Raw genomic sequence first — 12,376 nt, 5'->3', positions numbered from 1 at the left:
ACTTCAATGCCAAGGCTCACCCCCACCCCCCTCAACCCCAATATATTAACCAAAATAAATTACTTACTTGAAATTGAGAAAAACAATTTTGAGAGAAATCTTCCTCAGATATATTATTCCATAGTTTTAAAACAAATAATATGATGACAGTTTAATTTTTAAGTTGCTTTTATGTGGCTTGTCTTGGTTTTTATTCTGAAATGAAATTTAGATTAGTCATTTTCTTGTTCTGAGAAACTAGGAGTATGCGAACATGTTTTAACTTCACATTTTTTCACATATCAACATGTATTCTTACAAAGTCTTTCATTTCATCATTTCAAACAAAACCTAATTTAATATATAAATCACTTTGAAGTGTAAATATATATGCAAAATATTTCTTTTAATTCTGGTTATACTTCCTTGGTATATGTAATAAATGGAAGAAAAATAGAAAACTCTTGGTATACTGTTATATATTACACAAGCATTTTTGAGGTAACACGCTTTCTTTTATTTTTTGAATCATTTATATAATAAATGCTCTTTCAACCCAAAGAAAATTTAAAAACTGCCCCGAAGGAAAACTGACCTCAAATTCTTAGTATTTCCCACAACTATCATCTAAAAAGAAAATAGAATTGGACAAAAAAGAAAAACCCTAAATTTTCCAATGACAATTATGACCCTTTTTTTCTCAGAATTTACTTTTCTAGGCATATATTCAATTTCTGCTGCAGAAAACAGTCCAGTTTGCCAGAACTAATTAAGCAACAAAATATTTTTCATTACAAAAATTAAATGTTTAAAAATCTAGAGAACTGGAAGAAACACAGAAGATCATCTGGAAAACTTAAAGGAATAACTCCCCCGCCTCCAAAACATAACAAAACACCACCCATACACCAAAAGGTTAGACTGTCATTAAGAGGATTTTACTTATAATTCTTTTTTTGTCTCAAAAATGCATCCATGTTATTGTTGGACAGTAGAGTTTGTTGTTGTTTTAACTGCCTAAGACACCTACTCCTGCCTTATGTATCTTACCTGGAAACTATAAGTTAACACAATTTTACCCAAAGTTTACTATACCTTAACTCCTATTATTTTCTCTCTTATTTAGTATTACTGTGGTATTAAAATGGCAGCCAGGTACCAAAGTGACATATACCATACCCTATCTTATATTTTAATAAGTGTCTAAGTATTTCTTTAAAATATCTGGGGCTAATGGTAACATATTTTGAAACCTATTTAATCCCAACCTACTTAAACATGAATCATTTTTCACTCATATTTTTAATTGAACAAATTCTAATCCGATCAAAAGTAAGACAAGAGAAAATGTAATTATAGCACCAGAGGAACTTGAAAGGTCTCCTGATACAGTACCTTTTTCTTTGGAAAAATTTATACATACAATTTTAGTATCAATTTTTGTTTTTATCTCTCCCAAATTCCTCTTGCTATAATCTAACCTTTATTATTATTATTTTTTAAAGGAGATAGTTACAATCATCATAAAACAAATCCTACTATGACCTATTCTATAGGAAGATCTTAAGCGCTATTGGACACTGTAGGCCCTCAAAGATTTCTAAGCTCCGTACATGCAATTTTTAAAATAATTCCTCTAAAGTTCCGTATGTTCGTCTTTCAATTATATCAATGCCTTCCTCCAATTTTCCCTCAGGTTTGGGAGGCCAGTGTGAGGCAGTGAATGCTGAAAGTTAGGATCCCCAGTTTTCAGACCCAGCCCCACAGCAACCAACTATAGGGCACTGGACTAATCTCTGAGCTTACGTATCTAGATTTCAATTTTCTTTACATAAAATGAGAGGATTTGACCAGAACAGTGTTTCTTAACCTTTTTCACACTGTAAATAGTATTTGTTCAGCACACTGGCCAACCAGGAGGGCATCTGGAGGCATCGACATAGTGGTTGGTAAAAAAATTTTACATTTTCTTTATATAATTATAGGGAAAAAAATTAAAGTTTGTAATAATATAAATGAATTTCAAATCCAACCTTTTCCACATCAGGAATAATATCACAAAATAATAATGCTTCATTTTTGCAGAACGCACATGCATCATTAGGCAGTCACCTTGCAGCAAGCTAAATGGCACAACAGACACACGTTGCTAGGAGGATCCAATACAGGAGAACACAGAGATGCAGGCCAAGAGCCGGGCACCCCCTGGGCACATCCCTGCTATACGAAATTCACTGATGTCTTCTCATCATCAGTGGGCTGCGCGAAGCGCTCAGTGATAAGCTCCTCGGGCACTGGAATAGACTCCAGTAGTAACTCCAAAGTAGATTCCAAGAAGTAAAGCACTTTTTAAAATGCATTTAAAACACTAAAAGGAGCAGTAACTGCTAGTTGTTACTAGACCATGCTGTTTGCTAACAAGAACCCCACTACAGCCTTCCTTCAGGCCCCACTCCATTAGAGTCACCCACCAGTAAGACATCTAACATCAACTGGAAGCTCGAAATTAGAAGATCGATAGCAAAACCGAAAATTAAACAGTAATGCAGTAACCATTTAACAACTGTTTACAACTACCACGGCCTTTTATTTTCGTTCTTCCTTGTCAGTTCCTGCAAACACAACAACATAGCTTAAAAAATTAAACTAGAATAACTATTGTGGTAAAAAATGTGGTAAAGAATGTTCAAAAATTACCAAACAGTATACTAAAAATAATTTAGTCTCCCACCTTTGTCCTTTAGGCCACCAGTTCCCCTCACTATTACCAAACTCTCATGTACCCTTCCAGAAAAATATTATTTTATATATATATAATATGTATTTATATTTATATGTAAATGTACACACTATATACATTTTTTAAATCACACAAATGGCAACATATTATACATGGAGTCTTGTGTCTGGCTTTTTTTCTCTTAATGTATCTTTAGACATGGCATCATGGCATCAGTGTTGCCTCATTATTTTTTAGGAATACTGCCTAGTATTCCATTGAACAGATATACCATCATTTACTTACCCACTCTCCTACTGATTTATGTTTAGGTTGTTTCCAATCTTTTGCAATAACAAATAATGCTGCCACAAATATTCTTACATGTTCATTTGACACACATATAAAATCTTTTAGAGGATAAAATTCTTGAATGAAATTGCTAGTTCAAAATATGTGCATTTTTAATTTTGAAAATGATTTCCAAATTGCTTTTCATAGAAAATGAACACTTTACAAGTATATTCCCACCAGCAATGAATGAGAATGACCATTTCCACTATTTACAACCCTCCCCAAGTTATACTATGTGACAAGTAATAAATGGTTATGTTGTAGCTTTAATTTACATCTTCATTATAAATGAAATTGCACATCTTTTTATATGAATTCTCTTTGCTCATTTTTTCTGCTGGACTATTTTCTAGGAGCTCTTTGTATATTAGAGGAAATTAGTCCTCTGTGCAAAGTGTACATTTAAGATTTCTTCTTTAACTTTGTTTATAGTTTTTTTTTCTCTATACAGTATTTTATTTGTATGTTGTAAAATTAAGCAATCTGGCTTCAGTTCTGTTTCATACTTTGAAAGGCCTTCACCATTCTTAGGCTATATTAGAATAATTATCTTACCTTTTTTGCTTGTTTGTTTTCTTATTTAAATCTTTTGACACATTTGGAAGCCAACTTTTATTTTCCCAGATGACTAAACTGACTATCTCAACATTGTTTAATAATTCCTCTTTTCCCTATTAATAAGCAACGGCAGTAGAACCCATTATCATATACTAAGTTCTTGTATATATCTGAGCCCATTTCTGGTCTCTGTTCTGTTTTGTTGCTGTCATGTGCCAAAACCACACTACTTTTCAAAACATTTTAAAATTAAAATCAGTTTACATACAAACGGGTATAATAAAACCAGAAATTATAGGCTTGCTCTAATATAAGAATCATTTTGCAGTTCCTAAATTGAATTTATATAATCAAGTTCAACACTATCATCATGCAATTATGCATTTTGGTTGGTACTTATTTTGGAGCTCAAGATGAACCTCAAGTCTTTCTACTATATTTCTGAGCCATATCTAAAAAGCCAATTCTTCCTTAATTTTTTACATGGTCAGGTTTTTTTTTTCAAATTATAAAAGCAATACATGTTCTTTGTAGAAAACCAGAAAAATGTAAAACACACCTGTCAGAGATAAACAACCTTTATATTTTGGTGTATTTTTCTGTATATTTAAAAAATGACTTTTATAAACTGATTTTTTTCACATAATATATTGACAGCATTTTCCCATATTTAATATTTTTCCAAAATATCATTTTGATGATATAAATTTTACTATGTGAACATGCCTAACTTATGTAACCATTGCCCAATTGTTGGACATGTGGGGTTGTTCTCTGTGATGACTATCATCTGTGGATTCATTCTTGCAACACACATTTATGTTTCAAGCACTACAGTAAGTACTGGCTCTGTAATGGTGAGCAAAAATGAACACAACCAGCATTTATGGAGGTTATTGGGAAAAACAAATGTTAATCTCCAACATACATAAAATAACAATGATAGCAAGTATTATGAAGGAGAGTTTATAGAGTTTCAGAGTCTATGATAGGGAAGGCTTCCCTGAGGAAAGATAAATCAAAGTTCAGGTGAAGAAAAAGGAAAATCATTCTAGGCAGAGGGAACAGCAGGTACAAAGGCCTCATTGTGGGAGGGAGCATGGCAAGAATAAGGGACTGAAATAAGGCCAATATGGCTGGAACACAGAGCAAGGCAAGAAGAACATGGCTCAAGCCATGACTAGACAGAAAGGTAGGGGCCAGACTATGCAAGACCTTGTAAGACATGTAGATGCCACCACATAAGACTTGTAGCTTTGTCCTTATCCTAAATGCAATGGAAAGCTACTGAAGCATATGAGTGGTAGGGTGATATAATTTGGTTTGTATTTGAAAAGATCCCTCATTACAGTGTAGAAAACAGATTAGAAAGGAACAACGTGGATTGGGGTAGGCCAACATTAGGAGGCTGTTGTTGCAAATGTATCAAAAAATGCTAGTAGTTTAGACTAGGGTGGTGATGATTAATGAAAAGAAGTAGATGGATTCAAAAGATAATCAGATTTTGCCAAAAGATTTACATTCAGAGATTAAAATCCCTAAAACTGGAATTATTGGGTCATAAAAGAACATTTTAAGGACTCTGATAATGCATTGCCAAGCTGCCCGGCCAAGAGCAGTTTTCTTTTCTTTTGTGAATTACCTTGTATCTGTTCCTCTATCAGAATTTTTAAATATTTTAAATTCCTTTTAAATGACTTAATCCATACTTCCTTCATGAAGCCTTCCCTAGCTCCCCTTTTCACCACTTAGGTGGTCACTGATCATGTCCTTCTTTGTGGCCTGGCTCTTACAAACATTTCTATTATACTTCAATCAAACTACGTTTGACTTATGTTCGTACGTCTATCATCCCTACCACATTGGGAGCTTCTGGAAGGTAAAATATTCTTCGTAACGACCACACCTAAAAAACAGCTCAATATTACATAGAAAGTTCTCAGTAAGTGTTCACTGAATGAATGGAATCACACATTACCAGATTCTACTGTGTCCACAGATTTAAAAGGGCTCCAGCTTACGCCTCTGATTTACTATTATTTTAAATCAAATATAATACAGAAAGCTAAAAAAATTTTCTACCCAGGACTTCAAATACCTACTAAATAAAGTGATTAATTCTGTTCATGGTATATCACTAAATCTCAGTAGTGCTCCTGAAAATCTATTAATTATATCAAATAGATATTATGTCATGTTAAAATATTTTTAATGGTTTAGCAAAAAAGGGTATGAACAAACAAGACTTTTATTAGAGAAATTATTTGTAATCTGAGTCGTTGATAAACGTCTTCAAAATTATACTCATCTCAAGCTTATTTAATAACCCACAAATTTACCAAAAAAGGTTAAGCAACTACATAATTTTATAAAACATTTCAGAATTTTCAATTTCTTATGTGGAAATACGCGATTTCATGTTTTACAGTTAGCACCTAGAACAGCCTACTAAAATTTTCACTAGCTGGAGAGAGAGAGAGAGAGAGAGAGAGAGAGAGAGAGAGAGAGAGAGACAGAGAGAGAGAGACAGAGGGGACTGGCATAGTTCCCTACCGTAATCTTAAAGACAAGCAGCTCCCTCTATAGTCTGTTTGGCCTACTTTGTTTAATTACTCGCTTTGTGAACATCTCACTCACACTCTTCTATTTACTCCTACTCTGCATCTCAGCAGGGAAGCTTTTTGAAAGGGTAACTGTTTAACCTGGTGCTGAGAAAACTGAGAGAGCCATCTAAGCTCTCACCAAGTGAGTTACATCAAGCAAATAAGCAAGACTTGGGATGTGGAAACTGGATAGTTTCCCAGATCCACCTGAATCAGGTCCTCACGATGAAGGTTTAGGATTTTATTTGAAGTGAATTCCCAGAGCAGTCGCACCCATTTTCAAATTTAAGTGGGGGGAAAAAAAATCCACTGTCCTATACTTAGTAATTACCTTATTTCCCTTCCATTAGAACAAGTTACCAAAATGTTATATCGTTCAATACATTGTTATGTCAAAACAATGTTCAAGACATTTTAAAAAATGAGTTAAAGAAAAGCAGGTTTTCCGTTTTTTAAAAAAAAACTCCATCACACACATGTAGAAAATTTTACTGATTCTCTCAGAAATCAATATCCTCAGCCACCAAGGGATTAAATCAGTCAGTCAGGATTTACCATACAAATTGAATATGCCACTTTTTTTATACCTTTTCAAATTTCACCAACTTCAGATATGAGAGCTTTTAAAACTAAGACAATTTATTTCTTTAATTACTCAAGATATGCCCTCAAAACACAGTACAATCAGAAGTCAACTGGACTGTTTTCTAAAGCAGAAAAATACTTTTCACGCAATAACAGAAAACCTGAACTAGTGAAAATGTAATACATCAATCAGTTCAGAATTTATAATATAAATCTGAAGTGACCACTTTTGGGGGGGGAGAAAATTTCTTCTGCTGCTACTTTTCAGAACCTCATTTGTAAAGCAAACAGTTTTAAAACATCTTTTCTCCAAACCAAGATAAGGAATTAAGACCTCCAAAATTAATTACTGTGTATGAAAGACTTAAGTTTATGGTACTTTATTTATTATCATGTGTTACAATTTTTCATTTATTTATTTTACTAATTAGTAAATCTATAACATAGTTTGTACTTTCAAACAGTAAGTCTGTTTTCATTAAATTCTAGCATTCATACTTTTACTAAGCCAGACTGACCTCTAATTTACATTAATTATTTTCAAGTTTTATTGTGTGGACTGGAATAGTTTTCTTTGGTGAGAGAATTCAAAAGCAAATAATTGTCCAGTTTTGGTTTATGATTAATTAACACTAATTTTACTCGGAGTCTGTGACGTGCTACAAATGCTGGCTTGGTTTCTGAAAGCTGTAAACTCTAAATGTATGCCAGTGACTTCAAAATGTTTCACCTGTTGAGGAAACAGAATTTTTTGTCTAAATATGAACTACACTTACAGCAAACTCAACGTGATAATCCTTAAGAACTTGAGGTTTGGGTTTCTGTGTAGCAAGTTTTATATTCTCAATGTATGTACAAAAGTCTTCCTTTTATATTTATTTACATTATTCATTTCAGGTATATTACCAAAAGTTTGGGCTTTTGTGGAGGGGAGGGGCTGGTAATTTATTTTAAGATGTCCAGGAGGGAAGATATAAACATTTTCATAGAATAGTTCATGTGTCTTTTCTTAAATATTGAGAAACACAGAAGTACATCATATTCTTCATTTTTTTAAAGAACATTTTCTCACATAATAGAATTCTTGCTAGCTCACAGTGAAATTCATTTCCACAAACAAAACTTTCCTTAAAACAGAGCTTGAAAAAAAATCACTCAGGGATACATATTTAATGATTTGTGTAGAGAAGAAAAAAACTGTACGTAGAAAAATAACCCAAATCATACAAACTGTAATAACACAGAGAAATGCCACAGTGTATCCTATGAACACGTCAATTTGTCATTTGGAAATCTGAGTATCAACGTCACTGCCTTATTCTTTCTCTGCACCTGAAGTGAGAACAAGCGGTATGTTACAGTGAAATTCCAATTAGAAACAAAGACAGCTGCACTATGTTAAAAAGGCAGAAAGCCTATCCTTCAGAACACTTAATTGCCTCTTGGTTTCCAGCCCCCAAAGTTTCGAGCGGTAATTGTACTTCCAATACATTGTTCACAACAGTCAAACCCCCCATCTTGCAAGGTCCATGTCCTCAAAATCTTTTGCACTACTTTAAAAAGAAAATACTCTTATCAGGTCTCACTAACAACACTGAGATTTTAACAAAGAGAATTCACATGAAAAGATAACTGCTTGGGATGAATGCTTGTGTTTGGGAAAGCAGCACTATTACCGTGTAGTCCCCAGAAGCTGTAGTAATCAGATATGCACGGTGATTAGGGCAGGGAGCAGCAAGTGGGACGTGCCATCTGAAATCCCACAGGACAACCCACGGCTACAGCGAGCGCATCCCTTCCTGGAGCCAGCGCCGTCATTTCATGTCGGCCGTTCAAAGCACGGAGAAAAGCAACACTGAAGAACACCGTGTAAATGTGGCCACTGCCCTGTTTGTGTTATACATCCCCAAGAGCTTTTGAGAACATAGCTTCTGTCCCTGCTGTGCCCCCGCCTCGTCCTTCCAAACAGTTTGTTTTAAATATACGTGTCTTTTAAAACGCCACTCCACAGCCCCGCCGAGGGGCATTTAAAAATGCGCCGCTCCGTCCAGCCGTACACGTTCGGCCCCGTCCACGCGCTTTTCCCACTGGCGCGGACGCACGTTTCCCCGAAAGCCCTACACCGGAGGGACGCGGCCCAGGCCCCCGACTCCGGGGCTGTAAACTCGCAGGGGTCGCGACCTGCCCTCACAGCAAGCCGAGCCGCACGGCCACTTCAATCAGAACGATTATCTGGCCCCGGGCGCCACTCTCGAGCCTGCGGCTTCTCCGGAAGGGGCAGAGGCGAGCGCCGGGAGGAGGCGAGGAGGCGCGACCGACCCCAGAGCTGACACTTCCCCGCGGCTCCTAAAGCCATTCCCAGAAAGGGGCACTTGGGACACGCACGGGGTGTCCGCGGTCCCCCCGTCCAGCGACCTCAGAGCGACACCCTCCGAACCCGCGCCGGCGGGACCCGGCGCAGCGACCCGGCCCAGCCTCCGGGCCGAGCGCGGTGCTCGCGGGCGCCCCAGCCCCCGCCCGCCACCCGGGAGTGCGGGTCCCGCTTCCCGCCGCCGCCCGCAGTGTCCACACACGGCGCCCGCCGCCTCCCCGCCGGCGGGGCGCCGCGCCGCGCGAGCTCGGACCCACATTTTTGCTCCCCGTCACGCGCGGGAAGGGACGGCGAGAGGGGAGGGCGACGCGGCCGCGATTCACCCCGAGGGCCCGCGGCGTGCGCGCGTGTGCGCGGCGAGGAGGGCAGCCCCGCCGGCTCCCGCCCGCGCGCGCCCCGCGCCCGCTTACCTGCCGGGGTCGCTCCGAAGACTCGCACCACCGGCACCTTCCTGACAGGGGCCTGGGTGAGGGGGGATTGGCAGATATCCAGCCCCCGCAGCGGGCTGGCCATGTAGTAGTCGGCGGTCACTATCCTCACTGAGAACATGTTCGCCGCCGCCGCCACCGCCACCGCCTCCTCTTCACCAGCGACCCGGCAGCCGCGGCGGCTCCTACCGCAGCGGCGGCCCCTCCGCGGCGGCGGCGCCCCCTCCCCTCCGCGGCTGCTCCCCCGCCCCTCGCACACAGGCACCGTCGGCAGCGGCGGCGGGCGGGGCGCTATTCGCACGACTGCCGCCGCCTTCTCAGGAGCGCCCGGCGAGGGGCGACCGGAGAGCAGCCCTCGCGCCTTCGTCGGTGCTGCTGCTGCTGCTGGTGCTGGTGCTGCCGCCACTGCTGCGGCCGCCGCCGGGAATCACACGGGCTCCTCGGTCCCAGGCTGCAGCTCTTGTTGCCATGATGATGATGTCACGGACGCAACCACTGGGGGAGGGGAGGAGGGGGCAGTGTGTGTGTGTGTGTGTGTGTGTGTGTGTGTGTGTGTGTGCGCGCGCGCGCGCGCGCGCGCGGGTGGCGGAGGGAGGGCTGTGAGCAGTGGGGGAGGGGACGCGGCGGGACAGCGAGGGAGCAGGGCAGGCGCCCGGGCCGGACACCCAGGCCGGGTGTTTTCGCCCCCGCCCCGGGCAAGCGGCGAGGGAGCCGGGCTGGCGGGAAGCCGGGCGGGCGCTCGGCGCGGCGGATCGATGACTCGGCCAGTGGGCACGGCCACCTGGGTGAGGGGCGGCGGCGGGGGCGGCGGAGCGCCGATGTCATGGATGGTCTCGGAGGGGCGCGCGGGAACGGGGCCGCCAGGGCCGCTCGGGCGGTTAGGCGGGATTGGCCGGAGCCGCGGAGCTCGCGCTCGCCTCGCCGACCGCCATTTCACATCCCGCCGCGAAGGCGGGGGCAGCCGCGGAGACGGCTCTTTCCGAGGTAAGGAGGCCCACCCGCGGGAGGAGGCGGCCGAGGCGCAGATCTCGTGCCGCCGCGGCCTCGCGGGAGGGCGGGCGGCGGAACAGGCGGGGCCGGGTGCGGACGCGCCGGCCCATTTCAGGGCACGCGGCGACTCCGCGCGTGGCCCGGGGCGGCGCGAGGGGCGGGGGCGCGCGGGCGCGGGCGCAGTCCTATAAAAGGGCGGCCCCTGCGCTCTGTCCCGGGCGCGCCGCGCGCTTCCCGGGTGCGCCGCCTCCTCGTCCTCCTCCTCCTCCGCCGCCGCTGTGCTTCCCCGTCCGCGCCCGGCCGCTTAGCTTTATTCACACAGGGCTCGGCTCAGCTTTGTCCGGGGCCGGCCGATCCCGTGCACAGGGTTTCCCTCCCCCGTGGTTTGCTCCCGCCCCTTGCCTCCCTCTCGCCCTAGTGTGCCCTTCCTCGGTTTCCACCTGCGGCCCCGCGCGCGGGTCCTTGTAAGGACGTGTCGGCTCTCTGTGACTTCCCTCCGCTCCCTCCCCCGGAGGGATGTAGGATTCACAGCCTTGCAGAGACCTTGTCCGCCCAGGAAAAAGGCCGGGGAGAGGCCCGGCGGGAGCTGTGCACCCCCAGCGTCACTCGTTAACAGGTTGTGCCGCGTTTCGCTGTCCGCAGGCGTTACGGCCAAAGGGGGTGGGGAGGGACCGTCGGGCGAAACAACTTTGTTCCAAAAGGGCGGAAGGAGGGGCGCAGTTGTGAAGTCGAAAATAACGGTGGTAACCGATGCAGCTGCGTTGGCCGTGATGTTGGAACCGATGGGGTTTTGTCGGACTTGGTTACTCATAGTGGGTGTGACCTTGAACAAATGATTTGGTGTTCATGGGACCTCCGTTTCCCCATGGGTGAAACGAGTGTCACTTAACAAAATCCATAAGGGGTTCTTCCCGACAAGAAGGTGTAAGCAGTAGGAGGCAGAAACCATGGTCACAAAATCGAAATATGCCACTGAATTGGGACTTTTGACAATCATTGTCAGCCAAATAAGAAATTCTTTCACATTTATGTGTTGTACAGGTGTATTTTAATAGTAGGTTGTCATTTGAAGTGGTGTGAGAGATTTCTCGTTTGCAACCATCGTGGTTCTTCAAACAGAAAAATCAAAAGGCTCAAAGGGACAGATCGCTGGTGAGAAGCTGTCTATAAATTCTATCACATAATGCTAATAAGAATTTGTGCTCCAAGGGGTTTAAGACTGATTACCACAGTAAATTAGCCTGCAGTTTTCAACCTCAGAGCACAGTTATCAATATAGGTGGCAAGATTTCTACTAATACGCAGGAAATGGCCTAATAATATTTTTAAGAGGCAAAATCTTTTCAATTGATTTAAGTTTTAGAAGGCTATGGAGGTGATTTAAAAACAGGACTAACGTGCTAACGTATATTGACTGTTAAAATAAGTATTTTGTCAGGCTGAATGTCAGATGCACAATGTCAGGTGCACGTAGCATTTTGGGGCACTAGAGCGTTCTATACTATTTTGGCCCTTACTAAATCACTTTTTTTGGAATGGGGCCTAGAAATCTGTATTGTTAGCAACCCCACCCACCACTCTTCATGATTCTTAAGTAATATATAATTGAGAATCCCTGTACTGGAGTATAATCACCCATAATATTTATAGTATTCCTAACTAGCAAAAGGCAAAAGCATCAAATTCACATATTAGCTATTTCTAGAAAAGGGTTTCTTTCCTCTTGAATCAATATCATTTACTTTTGAGAAAAGGGAATTGCAACCACAATTCAGATCCTTCTATAACT

The 12,376-nt window shown here is 42.5% G+C and overlaps 1 protein-coding gene across 3 annotated transcripts in view; it reads right to left on the bottom strand.

Moving 5' to 3' along the window:
* The window catches only part of REV3L (REV3 like, DNA directed polymerase zeta catalytic subunit), a 151,755-nt gene extending 141,731 nt beyond the window's left edge, over nt 1–10,024 (bottom strand). Inside the window, exons 1-2 of one of the 3 annotated variants that reach the window (XM_081034125.1) lie at nt 9,580–9,829; nt 68–195 (exon numbers count right to left, since the gene is read on the bottom strand). Coding sequence is in view for 2 of the 3 variants with exons in the window: in XM_081034126.1 (XP_080890252.1) it covers nt 9,580–9,718 (139 nt within the window). In the remaining variant the exon portion in view is untranslated. Of the gene's footprint in view, nt 1–67; nt 196–9,579 lie in introns of all 3 variants that reach the window. The other 2 variants (XM_081034126.1, XM_081034124.1) reach the window with 2 other exon arrangements.
* Between the last annotated feature and the right edge of the window lie 2,352 nt (nt 10,025–12,376).

The sequence above is a fragment of the Rhinolophus hipposideros genome (assembly GCF_964194185.1).
Source record: "Rhinolophus hipposideros genome assembly, chromosome: 3".
Taxonomy (NCBI): domain Eukaryota; kingdom Metazoa; phylum Chordata; class Mammalia; order Chiroptera; family Rhinolophidae; genus Rhinolophus; species Rhinolophus hipposideros.
The sequence above is the reverse complement of the archived record's forward strand: the minus strand, read 5'-3'. Positions and strand labels throughout refer to the sequence as shown.